The sequence below is a fragment of the Frieseomelitta varia genome, unplaced genomic scaffold, assembly GCF_011392965.1.
Source record: "Frieseomelitta varia isolate USP_RPSP 00005682 unplaced genomic scaffold, Fvar_1.2 scaffold_264, whole genome shotgun sequence".
Lineage (NCBI taxonomy): Eukaryota > Metazoa > Arthropoda > Insecta > Hymenoptera > Apidae > Frieseomelitta > Frieseomelitta varia.
The window spans coordinates 592,804-607,142 of NW_025109995.1; the positions used below are offsets into that span (position 1 = coordinate 592,804).

The 14,339-nt window shown below is 40.0% G+C and overlaps 1 protein-coding gene across 5 annotated transcripts in view; it reads right to left on the minus strand.

Moving 5' to 3' along the window:
* The window catches only part of LOC122528830 (sodium/potassium/calcium exchanger Nckx30C), a 71,083-nt gene that overhangs the window by 16,833 nt on the left and 39,911 nt on the right, over window positions 1-14,339 (minus strand). For all 5 annotated transcript variants that reach the window (XM_043654367.1, XM_043654366.1, XM_043654364.1 and 2 more), the window contains 2 exons: window positions 6,469-6,740; window positions 823-958 (listed from right to left, as the gene is read on the minus strand). In XM_043654367.1, coding sequence (XP_043510302.1) covers window positions 823-958; window positions 6,469-6,740 — 408 coding nt within the window. The remainder of the gene's footprint in view (window positions 1-822; window positions 959-6,468; window positions 6,741-14,339) is intronic.

Below are 14,339 nucleotides of genomic sequence, written 5' to 3' on the forward strand. Positions count from 1 at the left end.
TCTAATGAATAAATTAGTAAATAAATTTTACTATTAATTACATATGTATTATATGATTATCTGTACAATACTCTGGTACAGGATTAATATTATGTTCAAATGAAATACTGACTGAAAATTAGAATTCATTTGCAACAAACTGAATTCCGTGTAACTGAAGTTTCCAATGTTACGTTGATGACGCCAAAACGTTTCCTTAAAAAAGTGTATAAACCGTGTAATAATATATACCACTATGTTATATATAACTCTAACAGATTATATATGCCTTAGAGGAAGTTTTAAAGCGACGTTTGTTTTTAAGATTATATTAACTAAAATAATATCTGACTGAAGTCTCATTAGTATCATTAAATAGTTCTCAACATAATTTTACTTTATCCCAGTATCATTTGATAATTTTCCAAAGTCGGTATTTCCCCGAAATCATCACTTTTTTAAGACCATCATTCCATTACATTCCGCTTCTAGTTGTATTTTCTATTTACATAAAAAGGAAAAGGATCCTTCAAAATTAACTTTATAACTCACTCGAAAGTTACCTATACTAAAAAGTTACATTTTGAAAATTTTATTTCATCGTCATTTCGTCAGTGAATCGTCAGAAAAATGCCAAACGACGTTTGCTTTTACCAAACAACTGTTAATTTGAAGTTCGAACAAAACCTCCATTTAGTTTAATGAAAAATCAAAAGATGAAGACTTGGACCGAAGCAAAGGGTCAAAGGGCCTCGAGGGGACGGCTCTCTGTCGAGCTGTCAAATTTAGAAACAGATCAGCGTGAAATAGTGCAATTTAGAACGTTGTTCCTTGTCGGCTTACCTCTGGGTGTCCTCGTGTCCGGTAACGTCAGCCACAGAGGGAACAGAATCGGCGCGACCAAAATGTAAGTGAGTCTCTTCCTGGGACTGCTGGGCCAGCCCATGTCCAACGCTTCCGGAGGTTCATCCTCCTCACCCTGAAACGAACGAATAGATTATCAAAGAGATAACCCCCTCCTCCTCGAGTAGGTCTCGCGCGAGCAAAACACACCGACGAAATCGTTTCTCGCGTGCTCCACTCGCGCCTCTCTCTCTCTAATTAACACGTCCGCTGTAATCTGTCTCCCCTGTATCCGGTGTTGGATGGAGCCAAGAAAGGAACCGGGTTTCCCTACTCGCGATACACTTGACCGGCGTTTATTGTTCGGCAAACACAATAAACCTCGCGGCGAGGAGAGATAGACTTCTAAATACTCGCGGGTAGCTCGGGCAAACGAGGCACAAAGCGCAACCCTTATATATCCCTCCATCCCTCGGCTAACCGCGACACAATGGCCCGGCAGATGTTTGGATTTTCCAGCAGCAATCGTTTCGCCGGAGATAATTGCCGCGAAGAGCAACGGCGACGAGCAATTCTCGCCGAGTGCACCGATAATTTCGGGGGAGGGTCGCGCGCTCGTGCGGTTTCGGCTCCAGTGTCCGACCAGAGATCGGCTGTACTACTGGCGGAGAGACGAACTCGAGTATCTCGCAAGTGGATTCGAAATGTTGGTCGTTCGTTTCGAATTTTTTATTAGTGTCGTAACATTAATAACTATGTATTAATATAAAATAAATATATTATATGGTTTTATATTAATATATGGTTATTAATATTATTTATTAATATAAAATCATATAATATCATATAAAATATTATATAATATTACATAAAAACATATATTAATAATTAATAATTATATATTAATATAAAACCATATAACATTAATATAAAAACAATATTAATAACCATAAATAATATTAATATAAAAGCCAATATTAACAATAGTATCCAGTAACTTGAGTAGTAGAAGTCGACCAATTTGAGACACAGCATTAACCGATTAAAACGAAGTGCTATACTGGCAGAGAACTGGAGTCAAGTGTCTCAAAAAGTAGATTTGAAGGGTTTGGTTCGTATTTTTTTATTAATAAAATAATATTGATATAAGTCCAATATTTTAGATATTAGATGAGAGTAAGAGAAGTTGATTAATTGTGAGATCATATATTCTAAGGCTGACCATTAACCGATATAAACGAAGAAGCGTATATTGAGAGATATTGGTCGATAACGATCTATATCTTGAACATTACGATATCTAATATTTTCTAATAGAATAGATTCGTCTATCTGCAGCAAGGTACGGATACTATGGTATCTGTTGTAATACCTCAATATAGTACTCTCAATATAATACCAATACCTCTCAATCTGCACCTCTGCCTCATTTATCTGCGCCAGAGGATGCTACACACTGATCTAATATCTCTCATTAAAGTAGAATCTCGTTTATTCGCACCAAGATACGGATAGTACGTTATAGTATCTCGTTTGCAGGAATCAGTTAATCCCGAGCACCAACTTACAATTGATCAAATTCTGTTATTCTTATCTACTGTCTCTTATCACTCAGAAACAAATAATAATAGGACGTAGACTTCTATTATCCGAACTCCTCGGTTATCCGAATCCCTCGCTTTGTCCTCATACGTCTAGATAAACGAGGTACGTGAAGAATAATAGTTGACCTATTTTTCATCTTTATACCACTGGCGAGATTCTAACTGAAGTAAGCATATTTTTCAAGGAGTGTGAATTGATCATCGCGATATCACCGTGGATTATCTTCCTATGATGTTTTCAACGATATCTCCGAGTATCGAGCACGCTCGAATCCAAGCAGGATAGTTTTGAATGTTTCATGACTACTTCTGGAAATGAAAGCAGACTCGAACGTGTCTGTATCAGCGTAAACGTGCCCGTACAAGATTCGAGCACTGCTTACGAGCTTCAAATTTCAGGAACGTTGAATTATTTATGAGCAAATCTTTCGAAATCTGTAGATCTCCGATTCGAAAGCAGCTTGCGCAAAATGAACAGGAAAATATTTTTACTCGCGAGTGTGCTTACACTCGTAACCCGTAAAACGAAACGAGAGAAGATATTGATAGCTCGGACTTGATCCCACCCCTAAGTATCCGACATCGATCGTCATCGATGGATCTCGACGTGTGCTGGTAAAATAAATACCGGAACGAACGAGCACCGAAATAAGAGGAGATTAATGAAGATAAAGGAGAAGGACGGAAGAGAGAAATTGCGGTGAGATTGGCGACCTTGGGCTAGGTCGAAAGGATAGAGAGGGGAGCGGCGTACTAGAAAACGCGGAACTCGGGCGGAAAAGCCATTGCCTGGTGACTTTACTTCGATTATCCGAGAGTAAAAGAGGGACCGAAATAGGCAATGTGTAGCGCAGCGACGCCGGGTGTAGCCAGAATTGACCCAGATTCGCGGTGCATTCAAAATGAAAAGGCCTTCTCACTCATTTAGGACAAAGAGGTTCGGGAATCCACCCCCCCCCCCCCCTCCCTCGCTCTCACTCGCCCAGACCATCGCAGCTAATATCGGGGAGAAGCTCGCGCTGCCAATTTCTCGGTCCGCGGGAAATCGGTTCAATCGGTCCGATCGTTTCTTCTTCAATTAGCCAGCCACGTCCGCGTCGCGTTTCAGTCGGTGGTCGTTCGCCGAGAGCGAACTGTCCTTCGTGTGCCTGCCGTGTCCGAGTTCACAGCCAGCCGGGACACGGACGTCGACCGTGAAAATGAAAACGGGCGTCGTTTCAGTATCGATCGCGATCGAGGAACGTTTCACGAAACGTTTCACCGAACGTTGCTTACTCGCCAACCGAGAGAGGGAGAATATCAAGAGCAAGGAGAGACGAGAACAACGTCTGAACGCTGTCAGAAAGGACATTAAGCTGAAAGCCTCGAGTTGGATCGGGGACGGCGAATCGTGACGAAAACGAAAGTCTCTTTCTCTCTTTCGAAAAAAAACCACTCCTGGCAATTGCCTTGTTTTTCAACCCGATGTGTCCTTTACTACTGCGTGGTAGTAATATACGAAACGACCTAATTCTACGACTTCGTCGTCCCGTTCGGCCATCGTCAGCTTCTTTCGCCGACTACAAATGTCTTCGTTAGCCGTGTGCGTCTCCCGCGACACGCTGCGAGCAAGATGACGCAGAGATCGTTTGTCAGAGGTCGACCGAGCGGAAAATGAAGCAGTTGCTCGCTTCATTTTTTTCCCCGTTGATCGTGTTCGCCCAGAATTATCGGCCGCCTATCATCATCCGCGGCCACAGACGATTGTATGAATTTCAGATAGAACGAGTAGCGATATCGCCGGTAGATCTTTCGCAGTGAGCGACAACCGATCGGCACGATCTCCCGGCGGGGAAATCACCAAGAGGAATATTTCCATCGCGCGGTGTGACGCGCCTAAATAAAAATTTACCGACCGCCATTTCCTCTTCCCGACGGCGTATTAATCGCGCGGAAGATAATCTAACATTTGCGAGGGTGGATGATGCGAAACGACGTAACCCGAAGAAGTTTGTTATTTCTTCGTTATTTCATCTATCATTTCGCTGCCTCCGACAGTAGCATGCTGAACGTTACTCGCGGTGCCAGAGTTTTTGTTTCACTTCGATTCGATCGATGTCGGACGATAATTGGCCCGCTGGCCGAGAGTGAGGTTATTTTAGAAATGGCCGCTGGTGGCGAAGCCGGGGGACCAGAGGGAATTTCACAGCCGACGTGAAACAAATTCAAATTATCGTTCCATGTACTCGCGCATAAAAAAGAAAAAAAAAAAAAAAGAAAAAACCAGAAAAGAATTCCCCACGGATACATCTGACCGTGTCTCTCGCGCGTTAACGTCTCGGGAAATGGGATCGCGAAGGACACGACGACCGAATTAACGTTATCGGGCCGTTGCGCCGGCCATTGTTCCTGTCACTGGACCAGCCAGTCCAGCTCAGCCTCTCGGCTTCGAACTCGGGCTCCACGTCTACGTGGAAATTCGGTTCGACGCCGACGTTTCGCACGGCATTACGGCTACCATCCACCTGCCTTCCCAATTGGCAGCCGACGAGGAACGCCGCTACCGATTGCCGCCGTTAACTACCTTCACGCGTCATTCGCAAGCTGTCGATATTCCAAGTCGGAGCGGTGCCGAGATTCGCAAGCTTTCCCGGGCAAGCTTGCCAATCGAAATCGTGATTTTCGACGGGACGGTGGACGGAACGTGGTTTTTTCTATTTTCTTTTTTTTTTTTTCTTTGGAACAGAAAATAAACTAAAATAAAAACATACATATGTGATAAACGTACGTAATTGGAGTACACGTGTACAATTTGGTGCTTTAATCGATACTGATTGCACAGGATGATTCAAATCACTGTTTTCTTTGGTTGAAATTAAAGAAAGAAAAGTTAGAGGAGTAAGTGTTTATCTTCACTAGTGCGATACAGCATATGTGCACTTTTTAAAATGAAAACGTCGATACACACGATCATTCGAAATTGTATCAGGGTAACATCGTTGAGAAAGTTTAAAGAAGTTTTACTTTGATGTTAATTGTTTAAAACTTGCGTTACGAAAAACAAGGGAAGATACGGATATTTCATGTGCGCTGAATTAATATTTGTACTCTAAAATTCCCTTTCCATGCTGTTTAAACATGTTAAAATTTCAAATCGATATCTGCATCGATGGGAAGATAGTTTGCAATATTCTACGTGAGTTCACTCTGTACAACAGAATATACATCCCGTGTATCAATAAAAAAATAAATAAATGAAACAAATACAGTAAAAGGGAAAAAAAAAGGTAATTCGGAGATTTGAAAAATAAAATAAACGGCTCGTAACATTTTATGCCCCGCGTGAAATTCCTGTACGATAAATTAATAAATATTGATTATATTTATATGTAAACAAGCAAATAAAACACAATACACTAATGAATAAATAAAACAAATATAGTAAAATAAAAAAGAAAGAAACTGGTAATTCGGAGATTCGAAAATAAAATAGACAGCTCATTCTATGCCAGACACCCTGTGCAGTTTCTATACGATAAATTAATAAACATTGATTATACTAATAAATACTACACTAATAAACAAACAAATGTAATAAAATAAAAAGGAAGGAAACTGATAATTCGGAGATTCAAAAATAAAAGAAACAGCTGGTAACATTCTATACCAGACACTCTGTGCCAATTTCTATACGATAAATTAATAAATATAAATATTAAATTAAATTAAATTAATAACTAATAAATAATAAATATTGATTATATTAATAAGCAAATAAATGAAACATACTGCACTAATAAATAAACAAATGCAATAAAATAAAAAAAGAAGAAAACTGATAATTCGGAGACTCGAAAATAAAAGAAACAGACCGTAACATTCTATGCCAGACACTCTGTGCCAATTTTTATACGATAAATTAATAAATATTGATTATATCAACAAACAAATAAATAAAACACACTGCACCAATAAACAAATGAAACAAATCTAAGGAAATATGAAAGAGAGAAGCTGGTAGTAGTTCAGAGATAAGAGAGGGTTCGTCGAATGCAGCAATTACCGAATCGAGGCCCGCGTCGAGGCCAGCGGCTATACCACCGTTGGGAAGTTCCTGGATGCCGGCGGTGGTGCCAGCGGTGGTCGTCGTCGTAGTGGTGGTCGTGGTGGTGCCCTGGGAGCCTTGCTGCAGCTGCAGAGTGGTCTCTTTCGACGAGGCACCGGAGTAATGGGCGGCGGTCGACGTCGCAGCGCCGTTGTGCGGCCTGGTGGCATCCAGTAACACCTTTAGCGACGCTATCGCGTGCAGTTGCGTCGCTTTCTCGTCCACTTTGCCTGAACAGCACCACAGATGCAGGTTAACGAGGAAAAACATCGATTCACCGGCTACAATCCTTCAAACGTATATATTCCCTTCTCTATCTACTCTACGGAACTTGAGTCAACTTTCAAATAACTTACTGTCGATCGGGCGTCGATGGTACGTTACATGCGTTTCCTTTTACGCACGATTATGAAAAAAAAAAAAAAAATAATACCGTGGATTCAAAGTAGATCATTAACGATCGAAAGTAACAATTGAACCGTTTAATTCGCAAAAAATTTCGCAGTAAATTTAGTGATACCAATTTTGCATTGATAAAGAACGGCGACACTCTTGAAATGGACATGTATAAGTATGTGTAGTTTTGTTCTAACTTGTGAGTCAATATTTTGTCTCTTAGGTTGGATCCTTTAAAGTTCATCTTCGTAGTATTACGTTTGCCTTTACGTTATTTAAAGATGGAATATCATCAACAATGATTAAATATATGTAGATCCGATATAGACATAGACATTGGATATTCGAATATTCGAAAATAAAGTAAATACTCTACTCTTCTTCGTTACTGTGAAGAAAGTTAGAACCATTTTTGGCCATTTCGACAGCCTAGTAAACTATAGTTTCTTTATACTTTATAATATTATAAAATACATACATTATATTGAAGAAAAAAATATCAAGTCGATTCGTTGAATTTCTTTCCATAAGCCCAATATCAGAAAAATATATCGACAACACAAATTAATGTACAAATAACTTGAAAGAATGGCAAACGAAATATCGTCTTTAATGGATCACCGCCTGTTCGTTTCTAGAATTTTTGTCAAAAAAATATTATTCGCGAATGAACAATCGTTTCATTTTCAACTCGAATCTGACCATCGGTATCAACACATTTATCGTTATTTACGTTATTATTTACAACAGCGAGTCGCAATAAGTAAATCGACGCCCGTGTCCGATTGCTACAAAGTGCAACTGGCAAGCGAAAACCTTCTTTCTTTTTTTTCCCACCAGCACCTACGTAACCAAATTCCAACATCGTGCAACATAACAACGGGATCCGTGTCCATCGGCCATCGCGATGGCGACGTTGGAAAATTGGCCGCGGGTTCCGCGGATGCGCAACATCGACCAATATATAACATTCGCCCGTATTCGTTCCATTTAAGCGTGCATCTAAAATCTAGCCAAAGCTGCAACTACGAAATAATTATGAGCAAGAGTCATTCAAAGGCGTTCTCGTGCGCTTCATTGCTACGTTCTACTTCGCCCGATTACCTCCAACAACCTTGCGTTACGTAACAGTTACCGTTTCCACGACTATTTCGCCAGCCTACCAACGTTAACTGTTAACGATCCGCAAATCTGCTGCTCTACGAGTCGCTAAAAAGCGATTTTCTACAACAAGGCCCGATACATACTATGGATTTTACTGTCTCGTTTCGCTCGGCGATGCGACCTTAAGTGTCTTTTTTATTACGAAATAATCGATCTTCAAACTCGTGTTGTTACTGTGATGAACAAACATAGAATGATAGAAGATAGACAGAGATCCGAGATAATGAAATATATAAAATACACATTACGATATATGAAAACTTACGTTAAACTAATTTATAAGAAATATACATGTAAAAGAAAATTAGATACTTTAAACACATTTTGAAAAAGATCATTAAGTGAGAATTTAAGTTCCTTAAATGGAAGTTATAGACTGTTAAAGAAATTTTTTAAGAATGGTTAAAAATATTCAGTTTTAGTTACAAATAACTATCGTGAAAATTAGCACGGAAAATAATTTTTCTGGCTACCAGTAACCATCGTTCGTGTCATGAAATTTAATTTAATTAATTATCGACAAGAACTCCATTTTGATCATTGGTAATTAAATTACCTGATAATTAATTAATCTTTCAAATTTCTGCCATAACGTGACGTTTCCCTTCAAGTCTCACTAATTCGACGAGCATTGAAATGAAAAAAACTCGTCGCGTAAAAATTTGAACGTCATTTGAACAAAGAAGTTGAACAAATTGAAACCGAAGCTTGCAATGCGAATCTAAACGATGAAATAATATTTGATCGTGATCGATAACGAATCGTTAGTGAATCGGGCTTGGAATCCCGTAAAAAAGGGATTTCTGTACGTAGAAAGGGCAACCAGAGCAGAAAATGCCATTAAGGTATTATCGTTTCGCGAGGACTTCGAGCCGTTTGTCGCTCGCGTGTAATAAGTTTAACTCGCGCGATTGTCGCGCGATCGTCACGCAATTGGATTATCAGAGTCGGATGCCATCGCGCGTGAGCAGATCGGCCCAGGTAAATCGTGTTTAAGAAAATTACAGCGAACGGATCATTGAAATCCTTTTACATTCTGAGTAAGAAAGTACGTTCAAAACATCGCGTTACAACCTACCATCATCGAATACTAGATCTCTTTTCTTTTGCTCTCAAATTAAAAAAAAAAGTGATCGTTTATGCTAGCATTTTAAGGATAGTTAATTTCAATATACTGCCACGTCTAGTTGAGCACTTTTCTCTGTCTTTTTTAATCATTAAACGATGGATTTTAGTGCATTTTTCAACTTTCAAAAGTTCACAATTAAGGAAATGGAACCTACTTTAGATATTTTATATATTTGCGTCGGGTGTATCCGTGCACTTTTGAAATTTCGTAAAGATCCGCGATCTATCTGTTACACTTTCTATTTCCCATCTTCGAATTTGATTTGACTAATCTCGTTACAAGAATTTCAACATCTAATATTGCATGTAATTATTGTTGTTTTTCTCAACGATATATGCGACCCTTGAAAACGAGTTGTACCCATGATTAATAAATTTAAAATAAATTAAATTCCAAACAATTCGTTGACTACTTGCCCATTTTCATTCGCAACGAGCATTTCACAAAAGGCTGTTGCTATATCACGTGCAATCGTCACGTCCACTCTTCGTGAGAATCGATTTCTCTGTCATGATTTCTTTCAGACACGAACACTTTCGAATATGAACCGAATTAAGAAAGAAGAATCGTTACGGAGAATCCTTTCGTTTTTATTTAAAATTAACAAAACCGATTAAACGATTGTTCGATGGAACACAATTAAATATGAAACATCGTTTCTCAAATGGTGTAATCTTGATCGTGCGTCTTCAAAGTATTACACATTTAATTGAAATAACTTTTTCAACTAACAAATTTCAAACGTTGCAAGGATAATCAAGTTGAAGAACGCTCAAATGTACGTCTCTGGCAATATTTAGCTCGTCGTTCTCCTTTTTTTTTCTTTTTCTTTTTCTTGCTGGAATAATTTATAATATTAAAGTCTTTACGTCTCTGCCGCGAAGAAACCATTTACAGCGGACAACATTCCTATTGAAATCGTGCTTTTGCGACGCTTCGCGTATCGCAGCCTCGGGGGTTCAGAAAAATTTCAAATGGCCAAGAATCCCAGCTCGCGTATAAATTACCGTTATCTTTTCACCCCCGCGAACGAAATACACAGCCTCTCCGAGTCGTCAAATATTTTCCCAGCCTCTCGCAAATAAATTCTCCAGCGAAGTGTCTCGCATTTCCAAGAATAATTTTCCCCTCTTAATTCAAGAGCTTTGCGGTCTCTTCTCAATCATCGAAACTCAAAAAAATCTGATACGGAGGAACAAAGTCAAAGCGCATTGTTAACGACCCCTAAATCTTAATCCTGCTGTTAATAGAATTAGAATTTTGATAATTTTAATGATATTAAATATATGATAATAATATTAAATGAACGATATTAATAATTTCAATAATAATTAATAAACTTAATAATTTTTATACGATTGTATAAAAGCTATGAAATAATAATTTTAAAGCTATTTATACAATTGATGAAGCTGTTGAATCATAATTTTTATAATAATGGCAATAAATAGTTGCTCTCGTTTTTATATAATCATTAAATTTAGTATTGGTGAAATAACTTCTAGCAGAAGTTATACAGGAATCAGTATAATGCGCAAACGTCATGTCTCAAGGATTAAGAAAAAATTTACAAATTTTAAGTGCAATTGGAAATTTCCGCTTCTTAATAAGAACTATTCTTCTGAAATGGTGGAACAACTCGGAGACGAGATTACTTTTATAACACTTTTTGTTTCGAAACTTCTCGTTGAAAAGAATGTTTCGAAAAATACTACATATACGAGATGGAACAGTATAAAATATAATTTTTGTATAAAACGCGAAGATGATCTTGTTTGTTTCCGATTATTATTTATGATCCAGTTACAAAACTGAATCTAAATCTTAACTCCAATTACAAACAATTACTGTTTATTATTTTTAATATCAACTAAAATATTATATATATTTTATATATATATCATACATAACATTATATATATCATACATATTAATATTATATATCATTATTATTTCATGCAATAAAAATTAATCGTGACCAGCGCGATACCCTTTTATCTTTCTTCTAAAAACTAAATACGACTGCAAAGGGTGTAGTTCGTAACTGCGAGAATCGCCAAGGTGATTATGATATCGTTGCATACGTCTCGAAATCGGCGGAGCAGCGACGGAAACAGCCAACACAAGGCACTCGAGGTTCGTTCGTTAGTCGTCCGAGACTACTTCGTTGCCGCGACGCGAGCCGATCTCCTGCACTTATTCGCGCGATACTAGGTCAAAGAAGAAGCTCGACGGGCCGGGAAAGAATGGCGAGAAGAATACTGAAAGTCTGCGCGCGATATGAAAGTATCTGTCTAGCCGGAGGCTACCTCATTTGCTATTTATCTCGTTTCTCTTTCTCCTTTGTTGCTCTTTCCCCTTTCATTTCTCCCTGTGTGCCTCTTTTCTTCTTCCCGTACGTACGTACGTACATACATACATACACACATGCGCGTATGTAAAAATACGTTATACCTTTCCGGAGTTTCTCTCTCGTTCTTTTTCTTTTTTCTTTTTTTAAGATACGTTATTAGTCGTGTTTATCGATCGACTCGTTCGCGGATAAACACGAGAGAGAGAGAAGAGAGAAACGTCGCAGCGGCGCGCTCCTTTTTAAATATTTGAACGCCAACTTCGCCGTTCGACGCCGGTGACGAATAGGTCTCGGCAGTAACTATAATTTGATATCTCGCGCTCGCGCGAAAGGGAGAAAACCGTTTCACGCGAGCGAGCTCGTTCGATATCGCGTTGATATCGCGTTGATATCGCGTTGATATCGCGTTTCATTCAGCCCCGGCTGGGAAACTGGGAATGTTTTCCCGTTGATTACCGTCGTCTCGCTCCGAGCTACCCTTTTAGCGCCAATTTCCTTCTCAAGACTGAAACGAACGCATGAAATATTGCGAGACTGCTGATTGCGCTCGACGAAAAGCTCGAAGAAAAAAAGAGGGGAAAAAAAAAGACTGGCGCGCGCATGTAAGTGTGTATGCATGTACGTACATATATGTATATGCGTACGAAGAAAAGGCCGCGAGGAATAGGAAGAAGACGTAATTTGGCGATTAGCTTGGACCAATCGCGTGTGACCGTGCTGGTAGCACTAGGTCAAAGACGAGAGGAGAGAAAGAGAGAGAAGAAAAGGCTCTCTGGTGAGTGGCCTTCATTCTCGAAACTAGAAACGAGGCGAGAAAAGAAAGGCGAAGAGCCGTCGGCGAGGAGTCGGACTGCGATGAAAGTATCGACCACCGACCCGCCTCGAGCGAGATGTAGAGGCACAAGGGTAGGAACGCGCGAGAGGGAGGGACTCCGGCGATGGAGAACGAGAGGAACGAGGAAGAGAATGGGAAGGAGGCGGACGACGAGACCGTTGTGTTTCAAGCTGTTAAGCTTCGATAATTTTGTTTACCCTTCGCGTTTCGTACCTTTCCTGGGCGCGATACAATCGCTCGCGTCTTGAAAAAAAAAGAAAAAAGAAGAAAAGGACAGAAAGGTGAGAAACAAAGAGAAGAAACGAAAGAGAGCTCTCAATTAAGATCGTCTTGCGGTTAAATCGTATAAGAGTTAGAAATCGAGAGACAAAAGTTACGAAACGGAGAGAAACGAAAAGAACTTTTCTTAAAAAGAGGGGGACAAGTGTGACAAAAACGAGGAGGCGTTAGCTGCTTCGAAGGAACGTCACAGAAGCAGAGCTTCAGTGTAAATCCTGTTAATTTCTCGAAAGTACACGAGGATTAAACACGAGGAGGGGAGGTAGGGAACAACGAGATACTCGTGTTCTCCGAGACTGAGCGGTGAAGAGATTTCGAGAGGAGGGGCGGTAAAGTAGAGGCAAAGAAAAGGCTTCGAAGCGCGACGAATCAAGTAGAATAATCCGGCGCAGGTCGGCCCAAGTGCCACCTATTAACCTACAAAGCTCGATCGGCCTAGGTTTGTTAGCGAACGCGCTTCGGTTTTCAGAACAATTAAATCGAACCGGAACGACGTCGTTCTTCGAACTGGGAACGGATCGAAGAAAGACACGCGGGAGGACAGGCATTTCGTACAGCAACGAGTGAAAGAGTTCCGCTCGGTTGGAAAGCAAACAAGCCTCCGCTCTCGCTCGTCGAACGCTGAAACAGCCTGTATTTATGATAAACGTAGGAACGGAGGAAAGGACATCGGGCGAAGCCCGATCGTTAACGACGGTGGTATAGATTGGCGTGTCCTTCGCGCAGCCATAAACCCGTTTCGTTGGTAGAACAAATATCTCTGCGTTTTGCCGGGTGGCGAGGAGATAGATCGCGCGGAAGAAGGTCAACCGTGATGAAGAACGAGCACAGTCGTGCTTTCTCCGTCTTGCAGATACCGAGACAGTCGTACTGTTGGATGCAAGAAGAGAAGAGCCTTTCAAGGAACGATTAAACCCCTTTTCGTTTCTAGAACGTTTCGTCAAATTGCTACGTTCTTTTCTGGACATGTTCATTCTAAATCTCATTGTTGTACAAAACTTGTAGAACTTCGTTTATACGACACTGTCGATGGACGAAGTGGCTCATACAAATTGGAATTTGTACAGCAAGAGTTCACGATTGAAATAATGAGAGTTACGCAATTGGAATTCATACGATAAGAGTTCAGGTTCGAACTGAGTATACTCAAGCAACGAGAGTTCACTTAATTGCGTGTTAAAAATTTAAGTTTAAATAAATTGGTCTTCTAACTTCTACGTAACACGTCGTTTGTAACACGGTTCAAATTTAATTTCGTTTCACCTTCATCAACTTTGCCCGCCTCTGTTTATATCGGCAGCTAAAACACGGCATTTCATTTTCTCTATTTCTTTTTCTTTTCTCTCTCTCTCTCTCTCTCTCTCTGTTTGTGAAGTTCATGTGTTTGTGAACACTGACTTTAATCACTGAACCCCTTCCTCTTGCATCCAACGGCGCAATTTCATCATACAGAGGCCAAGAGAGGAGAATTTCATCTCATTTGCTTTCTTTTCTCGTTCTTCGTTTTCCTTCTTTATCCCGGCGAGAGAGGCGCGCAGCAGAGACTGCGAAAGCAAAATGGAAAGTTTCCCAAGAAAAACAAGTTGCGCCGACAATCACTGAGGAAAGATAGCGGACGAGACGGTGTTTTTCAAGTTATTCTTTGAATAAAAGAACCTTCGATATGCTGGACC